Source organism: Protopterus annectens, chromosome 1.part2 (assembly GCF_019279795.1).
Source record: "Protopterus annectens isolate FY-2018-M chromosome 1.part2, PAN1.0, whole genome shotgun sequence".
Taxonomy (NCBI): Eukaryota; Metazoa; Chordata; order Ceratodontiformes; family Protopteridae; genus Protopterus; species Protopterus annectens.
The window spans coordinates 926923960-926948703 of record NC_056727.1 but is presented as its reverse complement, the minus strand read 5'-3'; the positions used below and the strand labels follow the sequence as shown (position 1 = coordinate 926948703).

The 24744-nt window shown below is 37.6% G+C and overlaps 1 protein-coding gene across 1 annotated transcript in view; it reads right to left on the bottom strand.

Annotated features, from left to right (window-relative positions):
* Nucleotides 1-24744, bottom strand: part of LOC122792423 (CSC1-like protein 1) — a 740103-nt gene that overhangs the window by 334055 nt on the left and 381304 nt on the right. Inside the window, exon 6 of the mRNA XM_044060212.1 lies at nucleotides 20970-21103. Within this exon, the coding sequence (XP_043916147.1) occupies nucleotides 20970-21103 (134 nt within the window). The remainder of the gene's footprint in view (nucleotides 1-20969; nucleotides 21104-24744) is intronic.

Genomic DNA, 24744 nt, shown 5'->3' with positions numbered 1-24744 from the left:
TGGAGGAAGGGTGTCAGGAGTCGAGCTGGATTCGAGGAAAACATCCTCCACAACATCCAGGACTGGGGGGACAGCCAAGGGTATGTGTTGTTGAAGATTTAGGAATTCCCTGAGTCTCTTTTTAGAATGAGGGTAGTCCTGACTCTCCCATTGGAAATGCTCCCTTAAAGTATGCAGGATTTTCCCCAAAGGAAAAATCCTCTGGGGGAGAGGCTGAAGGAATGGAATCCTCTGCATCAAAATCTGCATAACTTGAGAGGGGTTGCATGTCTTCATATTCAGATGCATCAGATTCATAGGTTTATATTAGGCTATCTGCCCTAAGGCATTTATAAGCCTAGCCCAAATTTTTGTGGCTTACGCCACCCCTTATATGAAAAAATACTGTGCCCATTAGTTTGTTGTGCCTCTGTTCAGCAGTGACACAGAGATGATTCCCGGGGTAAACCTACGATCTCCCATCCACAGGTCAAGATTTCTCTTGAACAGAGCCAGCGAGGTGCTCTGCCTCACATGGACCGGGATTTTATTCCACAGCATAGGGAGTCTCTGAGTGATAAATCTATCCCTCCAGCACGTCCTATTTATATCCGTGCTAAGGTTTAAGTCGCTTGCTCTAGTGGTTTTGGTGGATTTGGATTTTTTGAGGTGGAGCATGTCCATTAATTCCGGGTTGGACATGGCCTTGTATGTCAGGCACATGTCACCTCTGAGCAGACGGTATGCAACTGAATAGAGCTGGAGTTTCTTCAATCTGGCAGCATATGACAGATTTTGGAGTCCCTTTATCCTTTTGGTGAGGAACTTTTGGGTCTCTCCAATTGCTGCAGATGTCGGGTGAGATACATCCCGAATGGGGCACTGTACTCGATCATTGGTCTGATAAGTGAAGAGTACAGGAGAACAATGACCTCACTAGATCTGGATGTGAATCCCTTCATGATCAGGTGGGCAATGTAGAAGGTCTTTCTAACCACTTTAGCAATGTGAGTGTCAAAAGAAAGGCCACTGTCAACCTGGGTCCCCAGGTCCCTGATAACCTCTTCTGTGCTTAGTGGATTGCCACCTATATGGTAGCTTGGGGTTACCTTGTTTTTCCCGAAGGGTATGACTATACATTTTTTGGCGTTTAACTTCAGGCCATGACTCTGGCACCAGCTATCTAACTAACTAACTAGCTATCATCTAACTCTTGTTCAGACAAAACTACAGGGGACAGATCTCTTTACCTTTTGGAGGGAGTAGCTTGGCTTCCCCTAATCAGCATGATAAGGTGTTCTGCCATTTTAAGCATTTGAGACTGAGGCAAGGAAGCAGATGCCTGAGAGTGGGTCATGGGTTTCTTGGGTGTGGTTCATACTCTGGGCCTAATAAACTCGGTCATTTTTAAAAGAACGGTAATCGTGAAAGAAGACGTTGTGTCGAGATTCAGTAGTGCGAAGGACTTTCTCGGAAGCCGGTGCCTGCTCAGCGACTCCGGATCCATCCAAGGTAGAGACGACCGCAGGATCCTTAGTCCAATAAGAGTTTTGCAGCATACCGGACTCTGAAAGGGTCTCAGTAAAGGCCTGCGAATCAACAGAAGCAGGCATCAGGGGCTGTGAAAGCGCCTCACCGAGTACAGGAGAACTGACGACTAGCTTAACGGAAGCATCGTCAGTAGGTTTGGACATGTGCGGTCAGTCTCTGTCTTTATCTTTACATTTTTTCAGAAGATCTGCTGTTGGATGGCTTACCAAAGCCATAGCGGAATTTGAAGACTGTAAGCGAAAATATCTGGCTACAATAAGCGCCTGACAGATAGTTCTGGCAATGAACAAAGCACAGAAGTGACAATGGGGAACGTTGTGGTCTAGGTCTAAACAAGTGACGCAGTAAGAGTGGAAGTCTTGGTGTGGTATTTGCTTTCCACAGGTGAGACAATTATTAACTTTTTCTGACATTGGTTAGTGCAAGAAAAAAGGAACCCCAAAGAGGTACTTAGCTTTAGAAGACTTTAATTCGGTAAACAAAAACTCAAGTAGCGGTCGACTGGCACTCGTGCAAACTGCTTCTGCTTTGGGCTCCACGGCAAGAAAGACTGATGTAATGGGGTCAGCTGCCTTACTTTATACTACAGACGACCTGATGTCAGTCCTCAAGTAACAGCAACCGATGCAGAAATACTAAGTCTCTGGTACTTGGGCTGGCTGAGGGCTACCATGGCAGGGATAACCCAAATGTGATGATTGCAACAGTGAAACACGAAGAACATCAGACCATACAGCTGACAGACTGAGTTGGAGATGAAGCTTTTATTCAGACTGTCAGCAAAAAAGTTATGAGGATTTTCAAGCCCATATATAAAGTACCAGAAGTAATTTTCAGCATAGGTTGTAGGTCAGATCTACAGCATTACAGGAAGGTGTCTAAGCTTTTGTAAACTGGCTGGGCATGCTCTATCCTTGGCAGGATACATATCAAAAGTCAAAAATACTGCCATGGTGATCTAATAAAGAAAGCATAGTTATGTCACACTTACCATAATTATAGATGTTAGAGTAGATCAATCTTGCAGTAATGATTTTTCTACCATGCAGAAGCCTGCAACCAGCCTGATTTCCAGAGTCTTTGCATCATCATTAGCAGATGGTCATCCGAGGACTGATGTTTGGACATTGGAGTATAAGAAAGGGATCCATCAGTGCCATCTTCAAGCCTTTTCTAGGCAGTGAACAAACAGTCTGATGTTCAAGGACAGCATGATGTCCCCAGTTGTCTGAGTTTGCATGTGTAAGTTAGAGACACTAGGAGGAAAAGAGGGGATGATGGTGAAGCAAGGAGTTATCTTGTAGTTATCTCCTCTCCACCTTGCTCCCAGCAAGGGGGAAAGGGGTCAGCAGATAGAGGGGGCTTGAGGGTGGGAGTTTATAGTGCAACATTGACTTCCTCGAACATCTATAATTATGGTAAGTGTGACACAACTGTACTGTGTTCTTCATAGTCAATGTTGCAGTACTGATTATTGGGAGGACTCCCAAAGCTACCTGTTTGGTGGGAGGCAATTTGCTGGCCCCTAGGAAATCAGGTTTTGCAGGATGGCAGTAGCAAACCCTGCGCTAGCTCTGCAGGCAATGCCTAAATGTTAATGCTTTGTAAAAGTGTGAATTCCAAGTGGCAGCTTCTAGGTTGGCCTGGGTAGGAACTCCCTTGGGAAGGCAGTGGTAATAGTCCTGTGCATGGTGAAAAGGGTTTTGATGTTGGTAGAGGTTTGTGATGGTGAGTGTAACAGAACTTAATCCACCTGGCTATCCATTTGGATATGGTTTGTTTGGAGACAGGTTTGCCTTCTTTCCCCTCTGTGAAAGCCACCAGCAATTGCCCTGCTCTATATGGGGTTTTTGTCCTAAGTAATATACGATTTTGTCTATGTACATCCAGGAAATGAAAGATTTGTTTCACTTCTTTCTGTGGACATGGTTTTTAGTAACTACTGAAATCTTCTCATGCGTAGCTTTGCAAGTGGTATCTTGATAATGCAGGACACCATGTAACCCAGGATCCTTAGAAATTCCCTTGTGGAAATTTGTTGCTTTGGCAGCAAGCTAGTTAGGTTGCTTACTAGGCAAGGTATCTTCTCCTGGGAAAGGAAAGCTTTTTGTTGCCAAGAGTCTATGAGGTTCCCAAGAAAGAAAATCCTTATCTGAGTTTGTGACTTGCAGAGGTTTAGGGTGAGACCTACCTTTTGGAAGATGTCTATGGTGATCTGCAAGGTATTTAGTGCCTCTGTTGTGGATCTTCCCTGAATGACACAGCCAGCCAGGTAGGGGTAAATATAAACCCATAGTGTTTGGCAATGGACCACAAGAGAAGTTAGTTAAGCATTTAGTGAAGACTTTGGGATCAGCAGACGGACCAAATGGTGAATCACAGAATTGGCAATGCAACCCTGCTGCCACAAAATGCAGGCATTTCTTGTGACTGTCTGCAATAGGGACATTGAAGTGAGCATCCTTTATGTGTACAATAATCATGTAGGTATTCTTGAAGATCACAGGAAGACATTTTTGTAAAGCAAGTATTTAGAATTTTGGTATATAAAGGAATTTTAGCCGTGACAGGTCCAAGATAGACCTCCAGTACCTTCTTTTCTTGGACTAAAAAAATCCTTGCATAGAAGCTTTTTTCCTCCTGACCTTGAAAAACAGACTGACTGGATCCTTGCTGTAGTAGCACTAACAGGATTGGTGGTAAGAAACTCTCCTGCTCTTTTCGGGGGGGGGGATCATGGCATGCCTAGGAAGTGGGAATTTCTTGGAACTGAATGGAGTAATGCCTTTTTATGATGTTGAGGACTCACTGGTCTTTGGTTATGAGCGCCCATTAATGTAGGAAGCAGAAGAGCCATCCTGCCAGAAGATTGGAGGGAAGGGTAGGTTGGGTTTGCAGAGTCAAAGGCTGAGGATAGTCACAGCTGGCTTCTGTGCTGGCTGGGCTCTTCAGAGGTCTCTGTATTTGTTCAGGCTGCCACATCCTGGATTGTCTGGTTCTCTTAGCATGGTAAGGCCTCCTGCTGTCCTGTCTATGTGAGATAGGCCACAGTTTGGAAGGGTAATTTCTATTATACCATGCTGTGACAGGCAGCATTCATTCCCTATTTGCATTTCTTTTTTGTCCAGCTTCTCAAAAACCTTTTCAGCTTGGGGTCCAAAAAGGAATTCTTTGTCTAGCTGAGCATCCAGTAGTGCAGTTTTGACATGGCCTGACAGGCAGAGTCCTAAGCCAGGCATGGCTGTGAATAACTGAGCTTGTGGCAGCTGCTCAATGATGTATCCAGTGCATCATATCCACATTTTAAGGAGTGTCTGGAGACCTGTAAGGCTGCACTTACCATCTCCTGAACTTCCTTAGACAAAGTTCTATCAGTAACGGTCTCTGCCTTAATAATCTGGCCTAGTAGGGAGTCCAACTCCTTTAACATATGCAACTGGCAATTAAGCTCCCTCATAGAAAGGGTAGCAGAGGTATAGGCTTTTTTTTAACTGATCTAATAGTCTACTTTCTCTACCACTGGGCAGGGGCTATCTAGTTGCCCCCTTAGTTATCCCTTTTGTGGAGTCTGTAGAGACTACTGAGGATTCAGCTTTAAGATTCATGTACAGGTGCTTGTGCAAGTCAAGCACTCTGTAAAACCAGTCAGGCTTCCTGGGTGCAGGTGAGAGAGAGAATCAAGGTACACAGATACATCTTCACAGATGACATCAAACACTACATACACTGAAGGGACAGCCAGTGTACTGGGTGATGGTAAACTCAGGAGTTCACTATAATGGGTGTGAGCCAGTGAGAATTGTTTTCTTTCCCAAATGATGGGCTCCATTTTATGAAGAGTATCCCCAAAACAGAGGTCCTCTAGGGGAAGAGGCAGAAGGAGAGGGTATCATCCCATTCTGAGTGAGGATAAGGTTGGGGTGGTAGGTGCTCAGAGTAGGGCAACTCCTCCCCATCTTCAGAGCCTGAGGAATCTGATTCTTCTTGAAAAGCCACATCCCTATGCTTTCTAAAGGGGAGGCTTCAGCAGGTGATGGTTTGAGTATGGAAGGGCTTACTGCATTTCATAAAGACCATGAACTCCTAGGCTGTTTTCAAGAGGTGCTGGGCTTCGACTTCAGCTGGAGACAACAGAGGAAAGCTTACAGTTCTTTTCAGTTTAAGTGTTCATTTTTTGAAGTTATCCTGAGGACGTGGTCCTCCCACCATGACCTCGCACTGGGGTTCCACAGCTATGAAAGATAGGTTGTCTCCCTCATACCCACTCAACACGAATGCCAGAAGCTGAAGCTTGTAGAAGGACTTCACATCTGACTGATGCTGTGGAAGAAGTGAAAGGAAGACCTAGAAAATGGCGGCTTCCTGATGGGTCATGCCAGAGGGTTCAGGCCTTGCAGTCGTTAGACCAAGGGACTGCAAAATGCCTCACCTGAACTGTCAGTCAACTTAGTAGCATGGGACAAAGCTTCAGTGATATCTTCTGTGTATTTTTCTTTGCATTTTTGTCTTGGCATTTTTTAGGAATGATGCTGGAAGAAGCTGAGGAAGGAACAAAAACGAAGCATTCCATATAAGTGGCTAAGAGTTTGGCCCTGCATTTCAGAGTCTTTGCTCAAAATTTAGCACAATTAGGGCAATTACAGACATCATGCCGAAGCCCCAAATAAAACAGACATGAGTGAAAACCTTTATGTGGGATTTGCTTCTCACACTTCAAGAAATTGTTAAACTTTTTAAACATTAAATTAAAAGAGGAAAATCCCCAACAGGGTTACTTATCTTACTAGTAGATAGGAGAAACTCTGGAAAAAACAGCTGACAGACAGCAAACATTTTGTACACATGAAGCGTTTCTGATGGCATGTCTAGAAAGAACCGAAGACATTGGGTCTTGGACATCTATTGACTAGGGATGATTCAAAAACTCTAGAAATTAAAATGATTGTGGTCTTCTGCATGTTAGGAAGATGGAAAAATCAGTACTGCAACTTCAACAAAAATCAGTACTGCAACTTTGACTATGAAGATCACCATTAGTAATGCTGACTTCTCAACTAACACCCCATACATTTTTACATGAAAAGCAAAGTTACTATTCAAAGTTCATGCAGATCCTTTGTAAAGTATGAAACTTACAAACAGGATTACAACCTTCAACAACTCCCCCCCCCCCAAAAAAAAAAAAATCAACTGTCTACACGCACTAATGCTTTACAGTGCACAACAAGGTTGCAACTATTGTGCAACATCTTCAAGCAATTACATCAAAATATGCATTTAAAAACAAAATCACAGAGGCTCAAATAAACTGTACAGAAAAAAAAAATCAAGACACAGCCTGGCTCCATGAAGTAGAGGGATGGAGTCCTAACTGCAATGGAAGCCCACGGTCAGACTAAAGGCCCTGGCACTGGAGAAGCCAGGCAGGGAAGGGGAGGAGTGAAGGGGCATAGTCCACTTACTTCTGTCAGAGGGATAGGATGAGGTTATTGTGCACTCAGGAGAACAGTGAAAAGTGTAATTACCCTGTCTGAAACTAGAGAAACTACTGCTCATGCTGTCTGGGGAGGGGCTAGGCTGTTTGGAATGAATTCCTCTTGCAAATGTGAGGGGATGTCCTATGTGGGTGTCCACTGAATGCCTCTATCTGGCATTTGCCAGGTGTGGACATCTATGGCAAAGGAGAAAAGCCAAAAAAGTTTCAAACTACTACTGATGGCTGCCTAAATGATGGTCCCTCCTGGTTGACTCTCCTTTCAGTTATGGGGAACAAATAGGTAGTGAAGGGACTGATGACTGACAGACAGTAGAAGTAAAATTCAAGAAAAAAATGTCAAGGCATACATCAACACCAGTATAGGACATTAAGTAATCAGTGAACACGGTTCTGTTTATTTACTTATTTAGTTCTAAGAGTTCAGCATCACTTATTTTTTCACTGTAATTAGTACACTGAAGTTACAAAAGGTTTACTCTACACTACATCAGAAGAATGTGTGCAAAAACTTATTGCACTTTTTGCAGTCTGCCATTAAACTTAACCAGACTGTGGACAAAATACAAGAAAAGTAATGAGTAATACAAAAGTAGTCACTAACAGCCAATCTGCAAGGGATTAGTCATTGGTTATTTATCCACAAAAGAAGCAGCAGCTGCACATTTTGAAGCCAGTAAGTACAAGGCAGAGGAAAGAGATGAGTAAATGAGCCTGTGACAGAACAAACAGAAATACAAATGTAGACTGGACAGGAAATACTATCTCATTAACTTTTATGATGCTCTGAACTTTTCAAAACACAAGAAAGGAGATTCCAGGAACATGAAAGCATTATACAGCAGTTCATTCTGTGGTCTGAAAAGTATATTAAGAATGCCAAATGTTTCGAGTTACAGACAATGTAACCCTGTTAGGTATTAAGTTACTTCCCAGGTACAGTGTTCACTGTGTATGGTACAGAGATATGTATTATTTCTCTCCAATCTAAACTCACTCAGACTAATGCTTCCTTTCACAATTTCTCATGACAGAATGCATCACTGAACGTTATGAGTCAGTTCTCTTCAACTTAATTTAGAGCAGTTTAGGAGAAAAAAAATCTTTTTGTACTGTTAGGAAGAAAAACAAAAACAGAGCCTCAGTAATAAGGCAGAACAGATTTTCACAAACTAGTATTGCAAGCTGACAAAGTGATTTTTTTTCCTGAGCAGGAATGTCTTATTTTAAAATCATTATCTCATTGTTTTTAAACAGCAGTAGCCACTACATAAGCATACAAAGATGTTAGTGGAAATGAATTCTGCAATTTGTACAGCTCCGATGTTGAGTATTTTTTTTTTTTTTTTTTTTATGCACAGACTTTTTTTTTTATTCAAAAGATTTTTATTTCAGGAAATGATATATAATTTCATAACATTTTATTAGTGCCATTCTAAATAACTATATACATCAGCCTAACATCAATAACAGTTAAAGGTGAAAACAAATAGTACATAAATATAAGAGTCTGTTTGTCAGAGGATGACCGTTACTTGGTGTAAATTATCAGTCAATGACAAAACCTTTTTTCATGGATTGTTAACCAATGATCTTGGAAAAGTTCTTAGTTCCTTAATTTTCATCTCCATCAAAACTGAGCTCTTAATAAGGTGCAAAAATCTTTCAAAGTTGGTGTTCTGTTTGAGTTCCATCTTCTGGTTATACATTTTCTTGAGATTGCAAGTATTGTCCATAAGAGATACATATTTGCTTTATTCAGATGTGGACCTTCATTCACATTCAAAAGGATCAGTGTTTTAGATAAAATGAAGGAATCATTAAACAAAGCCTGCAAGAATTTATTAATTCCATCCCAATATGTTTTGATTTTAGTACAATCATAATAAAATATGATTCCAGTCTGCTCTATTTGTCTGTTCACATCTCCAACATATTCCATTTGTGGAGGAACTGAACTTAGTAATTTTATATGGGGTTAAAAAAAGCTCTGAGAATATATTTCCAGTTAAAGATTTTCCAATATTGTGTACGGGAAGTGTATTTAACTGATAACAAAATATTTACTTTAATTTCTTCATTCAGTTGTAGTGAATGACCTTTCAAAATGTATTTCCAATAAGAAGCTTTAGGTATAGTTTTATAGAATATTAGTTCTTTATATAGGAATGATAAACTATTTTCTTTATTATGGTCATTATATATAATTTCATGTAAGTAATTTATGAATTTTGGCATAGCTTTACAAGAAAAACTATTAATTATTCTACATAAATCTTGGGAATACATTAAAATGCTTTGTAGAGTCAACCAATCCTGTGACTGGATTTTATAAGTTGTTTTTATGTCTTGAGTATCTAAAACTTTTAACTCTTTTATGCACTGTATCCAACAGAAAAATTTGTTTAGTTCCCAATAAGTGACTATTTCTCTATATATTTTGTGAGGATAATCCAGTGTTATGGTGAAAGGTATTAGGAGATCAATCCAAAGTTTGAAGTCCATATTAGCATTTATAAGTTTCCTAAACAAATGAATGTAGTAATTAATCAGATATATTTTAGTAGGCTTTGCTATATTATATTGTATGCATGTACTTATTAGATACCAAGGTTTATTAGTTTTATGTAATACTGGAAACTTATTTAAAAAAGTAAACTCATTTATTGATATGACAGTTAGAAGTTCTTTCCAACTGGCCAAATAATTGGGATTTATCCAGTCTATAATAGTTTTGGATATAGATGCCTTTACATATGTTTCTATATCTGGAAAGTTTAATCCTCCTAGTTTCCATGGTCTAATATGATGTGCTAAGGCTATTCGATTTCTCTTAGGGAACCATAAAAACTTAAAAGAAAGCTGAATTCATTTCTTTGAAAACACATCTATCGGGAAGCAACTGAATAGTTGTAGCCACATACAGAATCTTGGGTAGTAAAATCATTTTTATTAATTGAAGTCTGCCTTCAAAAGTTAATATTTTATTCTCTCTATCAATACAAATTCTCATTGTGTTAATGATATTGTTATAGTTTACTGATGTTATCTCATTTGGATCTTTACATAAGACTATTCCTAAGTACTTTAGAGTGGACTCTTGTTTTCTTATAATATAGTTTTCTGTAACCTGTACTTCTTTCTTTTTGTTTAAGAATAAAAATTTAGATTTTGACTTATTGAAGTGAAGACCTGAGATAAAGTAAAATTTCTCAATCACTACTTCTAACTCATCCAAGGACTCTTTATAAACAATTATGATTAATAATATGTTGTCGGCAAAAAGCAGTATTTTAAAATTATACTGATTGTAAACATCCCCCCCTTTCATTTTTAGATTATTGCATATTGTTTCTGCAAATACTTCAATGGCTAGAGCAAAAAGAATGGGCAACATAGGACAGCCTTGTTTAGTGCCTTTTGTTATATGAATAGATTCTGATGTAAATGGGCCTAATTTAACATAGGCTACATCGTTTATATATATGTTTTCGAGTAAGTGAATGAAGCAAGGGGGGAGGGAGTCAAATAGTGATAGTATTCTAAGCAGATAATCCCAATTTAGAGAGTTAAAAGCTTTCTCTATGTCTAAACCTACTATAAGTGTCTCTATTTTCTTTATTTACATAATCTATAAGAGTAAGTATCCTCTTGATATTATCCTGTGTGTCTATTGAATGTAAATCCTGTTTGGTCATTGTTAATTGTTTTAGATAAGGGTATTTTAATTCTATTAGCTAAAATTGACATGAATATATTGTAATCATTATTCAGTAGTGATATGGGTCTATATGAGCTGCATGTATTTGATGTTTTATCTTCTATTAGAATCAGAGTAATTAAAGAGCATTTCCAAGAGGGTGGAATTATTGCATTTGTTTGAACTTCTATTAAAGTTTTATGGAGTAGGGAGGTTATTGTTGGGGTAAAAGTTTATATAATTCCATAGTGATACCATCTATTCCTGGTGCTTTGTTAGTCTTGCCTTCTTTAATTTTATCAATAACTTCCCTATAGGATATAGGCTTTTGTAAGCCTGATTTTAATTTGTCTGGTATCTTTTTAATACTAGTAAAATTAATAAATGTGTTTAGTTGGTCAATATGGAAATTCTCTTTTTTTAAAGTGTTCCATGTAGTGATATCTGAATGCATCAAGAACATCTCCTATGTCAGATACTTTTTTCCTTTCATTTTGTGACGAATATTATTGGATTTGGCTTGTATTTTGATTCTTGTGGATAAGTTATGCAGATATTTGGGAGAGGTGGCGAAGGAGTTTACTTTTACTTTTTTTAATGGTAAATTAGTTCTGTGTGTTAATATTTCATTATATTTATTACTTAACTCTATTTTCTTTCTGATTTGTACGGAGTCTTGATTTTTTTCATTTTTAATTGACATAAGTTTGGATTGTGCATCTAATAATTCTTCATCTCATTATTTTATTTTATTTTTGTACCAAGTAAGAGTTTTACCAAATATATAGGCTTTTAACGAATCCCATATCATTATTTTATTGATTTCTGTTGTATAATTAATATCTAGGAAAAACTAATTCTGGTAACAGTCAAGGTTTAAATGCTTTAATTTTTTGTTATATATGATGGAATTCTAGATGATAAGATTAAAGTCAGTTTGGATTTTATAAAATCAAAGAATCATGGTCTGAAAAGGGGCATGGAGTAATTGAGAAGTTAGTGATTTTTAAATGCAGGTCTTGGGCAATTAATATTTTGTCTATTCTAATTTGAGTACCATATCTGTGGTCTTGATGGAAAAACAATAGAGACTTATCATCTTTCAAATTAAATGTGTCTATGTAAATGAAATGAATCAATCCATTTTTTTAATATTTGGAGCTGGAAGAAGTCCTAGGGGGTATCTTACTAGTGGTTTCAGATTAATCTAGAATGCAGTTGAAATCTCCTCCTATTATTAGATTACCCTTATGATTATTAGAGATGAAATTAAGTGTTTTTGATTGTTCTTACTCCGATACCAAGGAACCAGTATAGCTAAACTTATATATGGAGAACAGTTTAAGAAAGAGAATATAAGAACAGAAAATATATATTTCTTTCCTTTTTAAAAAATCTGACAGTTTAATAACACTATGATGTCCTGCTGTTCATGAATATGATAGCAGCATTAGTTGTAACTGTAACTACTTTATTAAAACATACATGATGTAAACAAGCGATGTTCATCATATTTCTTAAAATATTCTCCTTAACAGAAATGATCGTGTTACTTGTGATGCAGCATTAATGGTATTAGTCATGTGAAAAAGTGTGTTTAATTAAAATATTGTCATATAGAACAACACTGTTTAGACAGGTTGCTAGAATAAATCAATCTACACAAATACCTTGAGTTATTATATACTCTACCAATTACATTAACAACTCAAACAGGTTTCTTTAACCAACTTTGTTGTTAAACTTGCCCATAAATACTACAGATAGCCATGAACTAAAAGCTGTTTGCAACCACACCTGCTGATAAAAGTACACCATGTACAGAAAAGCACGTGCACTCTCCTATACACATTCCTTTAAATATATAAAATAGATATCTTGTAAATACTGAGTTCATATTATCTTCCAGATGAAAAGGATACCAAACTTGTTCTTGTGACATTTTGGCAATATGACCTATGATGTACTATTCCACATTAGTCCTGACCATCCACAGTTAAATATATATTACCTTATGTTACTTAATTCCTACTGCCATTCAAATCCCACTGTTGATTAGCAGTTCAACAGTGTATGCTCTTTTAATATTTTGCACACACAGTCAGAAAGAATGACTCATAGCAGGATGTAGAAAGACTGTAACTTACAGAAAAACTGAGACAAAGAAAGAACAGACGATCACAAACAGAAATCTATAGTTTCTCCTTGTGATCTGTGAACAAAAGCTATCACCCCACTAAGACAAAATTTGTCTGAAAAACAATAGTGTTGAGGAAGGATTTTTGTAAAATAAGATATATGACTAGGTTTATCGTCTGAGGAATAATAAAGGTTAGAGTTAACACACATTAGTAAGGTGTGAAGAGGGACACTGCAATTTTGCTATGAAGGCAGGTGGATACTGTAGTTACAGTCAGAGCTTGATGTAAATTAAAAAATAGTTAAAGAGAGATGAATCTGGTGTGGGAGGTTATATAAAGGTATAAGCACTACCTAATTAATTAGTCCATTAATCAGTCGACTGTCGGAACATAACTAGATTGCCTGCTAATGATAAATCATTTACTAAGTCCAAACAACTGCTCTCATTCAATTAATTATGTCAGCATGTTGGGTATTATATACTGCAATTTTCTTATGTAAGACAAGAAGTTATTAACTATACAGGTAGATCTTGGTATACAATTCAATAAAAAAAAAGTAAGCTCCTTCATACAGCTTATTCAATGTTTGCAAGAGTGTACCAAAGCTTCGCAGAGCCATTTGGTGATAATGTCAGTGTTTCCTGTTGTCATAGGAACTTAGCTGAAGTGAAAAAAAAAACAGCTCGGGATACAAGCGAAGCAGAGTTAAGCACTTGTGAGTCTTAATGATTGTAAAGCTTCACTTTCCCCTCCCTCTCTTTTTCTCCATTCAAATAAATAGGCAGTTAAACAAGGGGAAGTAGTCTGAAATCCGGACAGTGGTAAACCAGAAGGAAAACACTAACAGTCATCTTAGACCACAACTAGCAAATGCATAAACATAACAGCAAAGCCCTCAGCCACCCAACAACTACAGCACCAATCCTCACTTCACAATGTCTCAAACAAAGCATAAAGTATGATGGAGACCATCTAAGCAAGCAAATCTCATAACTGCCTTTGTGCATTACTGACTGTTCCTCTTCCAGCATTCTCAGCATCTAGTTGCAAAATCAGTCAGACTGTTACCAAGACACATCTATGATCACAGTCAATACACAGGGTATTCAGATGAATCACCAGACACCCAAACACAGTAAACATTGGTACAGGGTTGCATCTCTAAGCCATAACAAACTTATGCCTACCAAGAAGCTAATGAAACATAACTCTGGGTAAAGCAGCAATGGCAAAACAAAGCGATATATTGCCATTTTAACTATACAAGCCAGCTAGAATAAGCAAAACAAGCCAGACGGAACTAACACAATTCAATAACATAAGGAATGCAACAACTAAGGCCAAATGAAATGAAGAAAATGTTTCTTTTTACAGGACCAGATTATTTAAGTGAATTTAATAAGTAGAAACAAAAAGCAATCTAGATGTAACGATAAACATTTCATAATAAAAATAGTTTTTTATATTTGTGTTCTATAAAATTTATGGTAAGTAGAATGTAAGAATTTATTCACTAATAAAGTGAATTAGGTTATGCTGAACATACCTGTACCTTTGTAGTAACCATTAGAATCCTCAATTATCCAAAATTTAAATATCAAAGCTTGTAATTTGATTACTTAACTTTTTGTTTTAAGCATGAGAGATTATATTTTCATTTTGATTAGTTCTGATGACAGTTCAAGTCATAGTTAAAAGTTTTTTTTTTTGAAAGTTAAAGTAAACAAACATTTTTTTTTTTTAACAAAATGTTTTGGGTTCGGTCTTTTTTTTTTTTCTGACATCAGTCCAAGCACTTATTTCTTTTATTCTTTGGCGAGATGGGGATATCCATTCCATATCTTCTGGTATAGAAATCACATTATTATTTTTAGAAATCACATTATTATTTTTGATAAATGATGAAGCTTCTGCTAGATCATTAAAAGTTCTCATCTCATTGGCATACAGAATTTTTATCTTAGCTGGAAAAGCAAGTTGAGCTTTGATATTGTTTTGCTTCAGTAGTTTTATCATTGGCCGTACACTTTTTCTTTGTTCAGTTACTCTGGTGGAGTAATCATTATCAAATCTTATCAAGTTCTGGTTATGCTTGAAAAGTGCTTTCCTCCACGCAGATCTTAGAATTAATTCTTTGTCCAAATATGAGAGAAATGTTATAACAATTGATCTGGGTGGGGTATTTGATGATGAGGAACCAGGTTTCCCCTAGAGCTCTGTGGCCTCTCTCGATACCAAAGGAAAAAACTTCTTTTAAGTCTAGGAAATCCGGAAGCCAAGTCGTTAAAAATTAAATGATATCCTCACCTTCTGTATTTTCTAGTAACCCGAAAATTCTAATAGTGTTTCTCCTCTCTCTATTTTTTAAGTCATCTATTTTGTTTAGCAGCCAAGTACTTTGTTTCAATAGATGTTCTTTTTGTGTTTCTTCTTTGAGTTTCAGTTCAATATCATTTAGAGAGGTTTCAATATTTACTATTTTTGATTGACGTTGTTGTAACAATTCCTTAAAAGTATCAGTCTGTTTCTGGCAGTTTGTTTTAAGATTCTCTAAGTTTTCTTTAAAGTCATCCATCTTCAAGGACAGCTCCTGCAGGGTGGTTGTCATCATTTGGATTTCATTTCTTAAGGCTGCATCAGGATGTAAGTTCCTTGAGTTGCTCATTTCCAGAGACTGAGATTTTCTCCAAGTTCTTCCGACAGGAAAATTTTGATGAAAGTTCACCAGAATTACTATTTATATAGTTTAACAGTCTAGAAGTTTTTATTATTTCTCTAAAACAACCCACATTTTCCCGTTTAACTGATTTATGGAGCTCTAAAGTTCTGCTGCTTTCAGTGTGCCATTCAGGCTCTGCCTTGACACAGACATTTATTGAAATAGCTAAACCATTCAACTGCCAGAGGACAGCAGTACACACATGACTAAGATCAAGCATCAGCTGTCTCACTGATCTTAATCCGAAAGACAAATCTTCTAGACAACACTGCTAGCTAGTCCAGGAGTACATACATTTTTAGTACTAATAGTTCAGGCCCACAGGCCAGTGAAGAACACTGTTGCTTTCTAAAATGTGGATAATAAGTTAATTTTCCAATCCAAGTAAAAAAAATTACATTTAAACTGGGACATCATAAGTTCATACAAATTGAATAAACTGAGTTATATAAGAACTTCTAAACTGCTCTGTTTAACAACAAATCTTGAAAAATCAGACTTTCATGAATACCAGTTCTTGAATTTGTAAACATATCCACATTTAATGAAACTCTTAATTCTTCTCTGAAGGCTTTATAAGCCAGAATTAAATTTACCTATAAAGTATCTGTATTGAATAATAAACAAGTTTAGGAATTGACATCTTTCCATATAAATATATTCCTTAACAGATGGCACTTCCTAAGTCTCATTTATATGGACTCCGGGACTGTTCCAACTGCATATTTCCAGAATATATTGTTGTATTTTATGATGAGTCAGGTATAGGGCTTGTATAACAAAACCAAGATATCCCCCATAGAAATGTTTTTTCTATGTAGCCCAAGTTGTCTCATAGCCTGAGGATTATGTTTGCATGTTTATCAAAAGAATATTTTGAAGTAGTAACACCTAAATCCATGACAGGGCTAGCCACCAGGCAGTGCGAACTTTGGCTGTAGATGAATATCATTGTTGAAGTGACACCCTGACCCAACATGTAAAGATGGGAAAAGGCGTTGTGGATTGATGGATGGATAGATGGACAATACCTAAATCACAATGCTTATCAATTTCTTGTAACTCTGAGCCGCACGGTGTCACGGACATGTAAAGTGAAGGCTTTCCAAAGAATAGAAGCTTACATTTGTGTGCAGTAAATTGGAGCCCAGAGCAATGTTTACAAGTTGCAATTTCAATAGCATAGTTCTTTGATTGCAGGTAGGTATTAATTTATTTTAAATCCAGTTCTGCAATTGTTGGTAAATTAGTCAATGGGAAGCATCAGAACAAAAACCTGACTCAATAACATAGGGCCAAAAGCTAAATCTTGGTGGACTCCAGACAGTAAAGGTAAAATAGCTGAACCAATGCCCTATATAACTGACTGGGTCCTACCCTTAAGCTTCTTATCAACCTTAACCAAATATGGGTTGACATTGTCAATTAAGGCTCTAATAATGAGTCTATAGCCGTTGTAATATCATAACGTTCAACAAAAATTGTTACAGTCAATCTGCCTCTCATATATAAACTTTTATAAGTTATTAAACTTTCACTAATAAAACATTAAAAGCATTTACCCAAAATAGGTGTTAAACTTACTGGCCTGTATTTTTTGTATCCTATTTACGGCCTGTCTTGCATACAGTGTTATATTTAATGACCTTCATGATACAAGAACTATTCCCATTTTTTTAATAAATTAAAAATGTTTTATCTGTCAAAAATGTTATGAAGTACTTGGCACAATTTAAAAAATGTCTTGAATTTTATCTGGTAAAAATGTGCAATTAACTAACTTTCTATATAGAATTTAATCTCAGGAGTTATATTCAGACAAACAGCTTTTCCAGGTTATATGATGAAGGCAGAATTTGACAGATACTGCTAGTACTATTAGATGAAAAGTACCTATGGAATTCATTTGCAATTACTTAAAGGTTGCTTGTTAAGTTTCCAGTACTCTCTAAAAAGATTACCAGGCAAAATGAATTAGTCACATAATTAACATTTTTATAATACATTTTTATTGCTTTATTTCAAATTTTGCCTTTTCTTTTTTCAACAAGTATTGGAGATCCTTAAATAACTTGCTTAATTTTTGCTTTATTTCAATGTAGGAAACTTTCTATGCATTCAGAATGTTTTCTTATTTTTATTTACATTTTCAGCCTAATACTTAACCAAAATGGAAGATTCATTGACTTTGAACTGCACATTCTGTATTATTTGGTGGATTCAATAATGACGGTAAAAGTATCAAGTATTTTATTTATTTATACATTTGTTACCAAAGTAGGTGAAGTGGTCTGAAGATCCTTTTCAGGCATGACCCAGTCCAAAAGGTGCATGTAAAACAGCAAGTTAAACCATGCCAACACAAATGGTAATACAATGAACAAAGATGCATAATAAGGGTATGCATAATCTAATGCATACAGAGCAATAAGCTACCAGTTTAGTTAAGTCACAGTCCGACGTGCGTTTTTAGTGCTTTTTTCATTGAACTGATGGCTCTAGTAACCTATGGGATGTCGTTCCACTATTCTGGGCCAATTCTGTAGTATAACCATTCAGTAGTTACTATGGTAAAAGCAGGCCTTGCAAGGAGGATATTATCAGAGTCTCAGAGGGAGTTTTTACAACTGGGCCAGAACCCTTCATTTAAAAGTTTAAAGGTCAAAAAATTAAGCAGGAAAGAAGCTTTATAGTCAACTGGGAGTCAACATTTATCAAGGGTGATAGTGATATTCTTAAAGGAGATTTAAGTGAATGAAGTGCAATCAATTATTTGGTTTCACTTTGCATGGAGTTTAAAGCTGCCATTGGTAGGAAATATTTCAGTTTGAGGAGTAAAACAGTGACAGTAACAGATTTCCTAGAGTCTACTGCAAGTAGGTGAGACATCTTAGAGGCTACCAGGAGCTGGTTGAGTATCATCTTAAACTATGTTTCAGTATGTGGTGTAAAAGAAGGGGTTTGATCCAGTAGGCAATATCTTTCGGCTTCTCCCGTTAAGGGTCCCCACAGAGGATAACCGGTCTGCAGATCAATTGGCAGTGGTGTTTTTACAGTGTCGAGTTGCCAGTCCAGCGCACAACCTTCACAGAAGGCACACGCACAAACATGCACCTACCTGCATGTCTTTAAAACTCACTTGATTGCAGGGAGGACATACAGACTCTGCACAGAAGGCGTTCCAGCTGAGAATCAAACCAGAGAAAATCTTGCTATGAGGTGACAATGCTAACCAGTGCACCACCACGACCAAAAGAAGAGGCTAGTTCATTACTTTAACCAAATGCCTTTCTTCCTCACAATAGGAAATATACTTTTGAGCTGCTTTTACCATATGGCACAAGCAGAAAGCCTTGTTTATCCTATCTCTCCACCAGGTAGGTTAAATATCCATATTCCTTAGTTTTAACTGAACATATATTTTCTTTAACAGCCTCCAGATTTACTATTTCATAACTGTACCTACTAACAACACTAGATGGTTGGTGGATTCATTCCACTGATATCAAATGTTACTAAATTGCTGCTTTACCCAAAGGTGGACTTACAGCAACATCAGACACAGCAGTATCAAGATTTGTGGCAATAATATCAAGTATACTGTCACAAGATGTCTTAACTTTTACTAGTTCAGTTAGACCATTGTAGTGAACTGTACCTTGAAATTTGCGTTCTCTGTAATTGTTGTGTCTTTCGGCTTTTCCCGGTTAGGGGTCGCCACAGCGGAACTCCGGTCCGCTACTGACTGGCAGTAGATTTTTACATGCCGGTTTGCCCTGTAATACTGGTCCAATAAATGTCTGCATTGTTTAGGCTTTCTAGAAGCAGTGAATATTTAACACCCACATGTACGTCAATCACTGGCAAAACTAAACTTGCGCTATAAGTGGTGAAACTGAGGATGCTCAGAAGATGCTGCAGTTGGATACTGTTGGGTGCAGAGTGTCATCTGCCTGTTAACTACTGCATTCCTGCAACAAAATATTGGTTTCCAAATGCCATTGTTGCTCTGGATGAGGACCAGCTAACACATCATGAAGTACTGTGCTCCAAAATGTGGAAATAAATGCTTAGCATTGTAAGGAGGAAAGGGAAATCAGAGGACCTTTGACTTCTTACAGTTTCAAAATCATGGTCATGTAGAGTATCAGTAAACTTATACACAAGGACGATTAGTGCAGAGTTTACCATACTGGCCTGTAGAATGATTTTACTGCCATAATCATTACACTCTATTGTTTTTTTTGTATAGGTAAACTCACAATTTTGCTATATATTTTTTTTTTTAATTTCCTGGCCTGCACCTTAATTAGTAGGTTCCATCTTCAGACAAGAACTGTTCCTTTTTAGCAGTAATCACCAAAGTGTGATTGCAAATAGGGACTGTTGTAATCAGACTCAGGAATAAATATGCATGATTTAAAATCATGAAAAACAGGGATGAGAATACTGAAAACATAAGCCAGATTCCATGACAACTACGGATGTTACTTGTGGAAATGCCTCCTCACAAATGTCAGTATTATGACTTACTGCTTGTAAAAATTACTTATCAAATTACATCATCTACGTAATAGATAATGTTTGTTGAAAACTACCTTAAATTTCTAACAACCTCAAAAGAAATTTTGAATTAATATGCACAGCCATCTTTGCAGCATGATACAGTGCTGCTCAATTTTGTTTGTGATGCAAATAAGCACTCCCTTTATAATTTACATAAAAACTACTGAAAGCTCTCAGAGTAAATAAGACTACGTTCCATTTACAACATTTCACAGGACTATACTGAACTGTGGTGAGAGAGAACATGCAGGTGGCTGGTGTGACAGAACAAGATGCAGAGGACAGGAAGAAATGGAAACAGATGATCCGCTGTGGCAACCCCTAATGGGAACAGTCAAAAGAAGATGATGATGATACTGAACAGCATCCTGCCCTGGAGGGGTTCCCAGACTTTCTGCTTAGGCCAGATGGTAAAAGCAGTTCAAGGCATGTTTTCTCCTGTGAAGAGGCAAGGCCTTTGGCTGGAGTCACATATTAGCCTTTTCTTCCTTACCAGCCACGACAAGACTCAGTGACACTTGTTTATTGTCTGGCATGAAGAACCAAGACATCATCTGAAGTCCAGTATCAGTACCTCAGCTTGGTAAAACAAGCCCAATGGCTGTTCAGCTGTCATATCTACTGCAAGCCAGATCTTGCCATCCATAGCATAACACTATGCATTTGGGATGACAGTGACCCGAATAAGGTCCATAACCACTGCATTACTGGGAAGAATACAAGCACTTCACCCTTTATAAACAGGCTTGATTAATGCCTTGTATAATACTGACTGGTAGCAATATCTGAGAACAATTAAATTAAAAACAGACTTACGTGGCAGCCATTGCATTGTCCTGGAAAGTTACAAAAGCCATTCCTAAGTATTTTGTGCCAACTTTTTCTCTTTCCTCTGCATACTGCAATTCCATTGTTTCCTTAAGTTTGGAGTAATACTCAATAGCATCTACCTGTTAAATGAAATAGTAAAAAGTTTAATATATAATACCAAAGCACAGGATTTGGAGGAAACCACCAGTGTGACTTAATTCCTTATGACTCTGCCACTCTAAAAGTCAGCTATGTGTCAACAATGATTACAAAACAGTCTAACCTAAAATTCACTGAAAAGTTTCTAGGAGCCAAACCTGATGTACCCGAGCAAAGACCCACAAGCAGTAGCAGAAGGAACCTGGGATCAGCAGCAAAATGCCAAAGGCAGCAAGAAACAGGTGTTCAGCATCCTAAACAGTATGGGCAATAGAAAGGGTACAAAGTAGACAAAAGACCAGCAATAACGGCAGAAAAGTCAGAAGCAATCAGAAGGTATACAAAGCCAATAGATGCCTGTTGGGGCGAAGAGCTTGTCTCACAATGGCAAACATGCCCTTAAGCAAGAGAAGCAAGGCTTGCAGGAGCTAAAGTAGAAGAATGTAAACTTATAGTGTGTAATAGCAGCACACATGTAAAAGGAAAATGAAAAAGACCAATGAACAAGACTCCAGTGAAAACTGCAAGCAGTGAATGTCACACTAAATGCATAACCACATCCTTTAAAAATCTTGTGCATGCAAGCAACATTTAAAATACATGTTAAACCTCCAAGAGTCTCACCTGTACAGACATCTGAGGTCTGCTTGGAAAGAAATAAAAGGTGAATTTTGAATGAGGCACTCATTTTAACAGTAAATTTTTCAAAACAGAAATGTTTAAGCAGTCAGTAATATCATTTTGGTATTCTAACATTTCTCTTCTAAATTATTTTCCTGACGTTATCTGTGATTTAAGTCTGACCTCGCCTTACTTTCATACTCTGCAGCACCAGTTTCAGTTCCTGATAATCATAGCTGACGTTAGTATGACATATCTTCTGTTCTTCCAGGAAAGAGTTTATTCTTCTTGTATAAAGGGGCATCCCACAACAGTCCTGTACTCAAGTGTGCTGTGTCTCTCAGGAGATTGTGAGCCTTAGAAACAGCCAACTGCACCACAACTGTACATGGGATGGAGGAATAACACAAAGCAAAACTATTGGAATACTCTTCTCAAAGATCTACAGCCAAGGTGAGCACATCACTCAAATGTACTGTTTTAAGTCAATATAAAATAGTTTACCAGTTAGTAATAAATCTCAACATTTCAAGTCATGCTCACCAAATTCTTGGGTGGAGAAATTATGTCAGAACATCTAACAAGTAAGCAAATCTTTTGTGATCACCTCATACAGGTGAGATCATAAATGAGCAAAATATCCAAAATGCAGCTATCATTCAAGAAAACCATGGTTTTACAAAAAGGAAAGCCTCTGCATCTCCTATATTCTGCTACTTACATATACCAACTCTGAGAATGCACTAACATGGGAAAGGGGGAAATCTCTGGTATATTGACAACTGCTCTACTTGGGATTAGCTGGCTACATGCTGCTGATTGCACAGATGAGTACTCATCATAAGTATTTTAAAGACAAGCCTGGCTCCTTGTCAAAAACAAATCACTTAGAAAAAAGTCTACAGAATCATGGTGTACTTTTACTGACCATTTAACTTGCAATCTCTAATAAATATTGTTACACCCAGCCAAGGAAATCTAGATCTGGACCATCCCTAAAATGCTTGCAAGGTATATGATATATCCCAGTGGAGTAAGCCCTCATCTCCCATTGTAAAGTTTTGCTACATTTATCACTCAAAAAAAAAAACTTCACTAATTACTTAAAATGGTCTGTCTGAGGCTTGGGCAGCTTTTGGGAAAGAGGGGAGGATGTGGTTATCCTAGGAGGAGAGGGTGGTGAGTCTTGGCTGGCTGATACTCCTGCTCTGTAGTGAGGGAGAGGTCATGTTTAGCAACAATATTCAATGGTCATTTGGGAAGCATGTGCTTCATGGTTGCCCAGGCTAATGATCAATGATGGCAGCTCCTGTCTTCACATGCAAAACAGCGAACATTCATAGACATGGTAGCCCTTATGGTGAATTGGGTTTGCACTTCATCACCAGGACATGAGGCTAAGATAAATATATATAAAAATGTTCTATGACCAGAGTGCCATAGAGAGCACAAAATCTTCTCTGATTACTTTGGTTGCCCACATAAGACACCTGCCCCGGTGGATCTGGAAGGATGCAAGTCCCCACCACCAAGGAACTAGACCTGGTTTGCCAGAGGAAACCTGATGGTTGGCAAGCTAGGAGGACAAAGGATAAAGAAAAAAGGATGGGTTGCCTTCATCTGGTTTGCCCTATTTATTTTGGAAAATAAATTATTTGTTTTCTCCAAAAAGGTAGTCTTTTTCAAGTAACCACAAAGATTACTATGCTCACCCAATTTTCTCATTTTGAAATATAAACAAGACGCTTAATCTGATTCAAAGTTTTTTGACAAACTCATTTTGGCATAGAAGATGCCATCCTCACAGAAGCCTATTGTTGTAGAAATCAAATAATAACAAGTACCCATCAAGGACTGGAATTTTGAAATTCTCATGGTAGATGCTAATGCCTACCAGAAATAAAGTTTTTCGGGACAAGCAGTTAACATCAGCAGATTACATAGTTCTGTATGGTTGCAGAGTTAATTACTGCTACATGGAATTAAAATCTCATACAGGTGCAACATTCCTCCTTAAGGGGTTTAAAATTCAAATCTCCTTTAAGTAGAATGCTAACTTTTATGATGTAATTCAGTGGAGTGGTTTACAAAAATCATATTTATTTATATCTGATTACTGGAAAAAGTCCTAATGGGTAGAAGCCCATTTTCAGAGGAAGTCGGGGAGAAACGCTCCAAATTATTACACAATTTAAGAATTGCAATATGAAGTGAGAGAAAAAAAGTACAGTTTTGTACCTACCATAAATGTAGATGTTTGAGGATCCACATTGCTGCAGTCATAACCTGTGGGTAGTCCGCTGTCCTCGGTCGGCACGAATACCAAAGTGTTAGGCTGGCGTCGGTCATGGTCGCTCAGAGCTGATGTCAGTACGCAGTAGTACTTAAGCGCATGACCGACGCCATATCCTCAGTCTTTCTTGCCCCAGATGTCAGAAGGCCTAAAAAGGAAAGGCCATAGCCAAAATAGAAAATACCCAACAACCAACATAGAGAAAATAATAATTATCCCAAAAGAAACACAGCAACCCCAAACTATAGGGGGGAAGGAGGGAGGGAAAATTGGACTGCAGCAATGTGGATCCTCGAACATCTACATTTATGGTAGGTACAAAACTGTACTATGTTCTTCGTCTCACATTGCTGCAGTCATAACCTGTGGGTAGAATCCCAAAGCAAAGGTAAAGGGAGGCTGGAAAACTAAAAGCATTAGGAGCTGCTAACATGCCCTGTAAAACTGCAGTGGCAAACCCAGCCCTAGACTTGGAATAAAGAGGGAGATGGTAATGCTTAGTAAAAGTGTGCACTGAACTCCAAGTAGCTGCCTCCAAAATATCCTTAGTAGCTACCCCTTAAAAGGCAGTAGATGTGGCAGTAGCCCTAGTGGAATGAGGTCTGATCCCAGCAGGAACATCCTTTCCATGATGAGAATAACAAAAAGCAATACAATGGCCAATCCACTTAGAAATAGTTTGCTTTGAAACAGCTTTCCCTTGTGAAC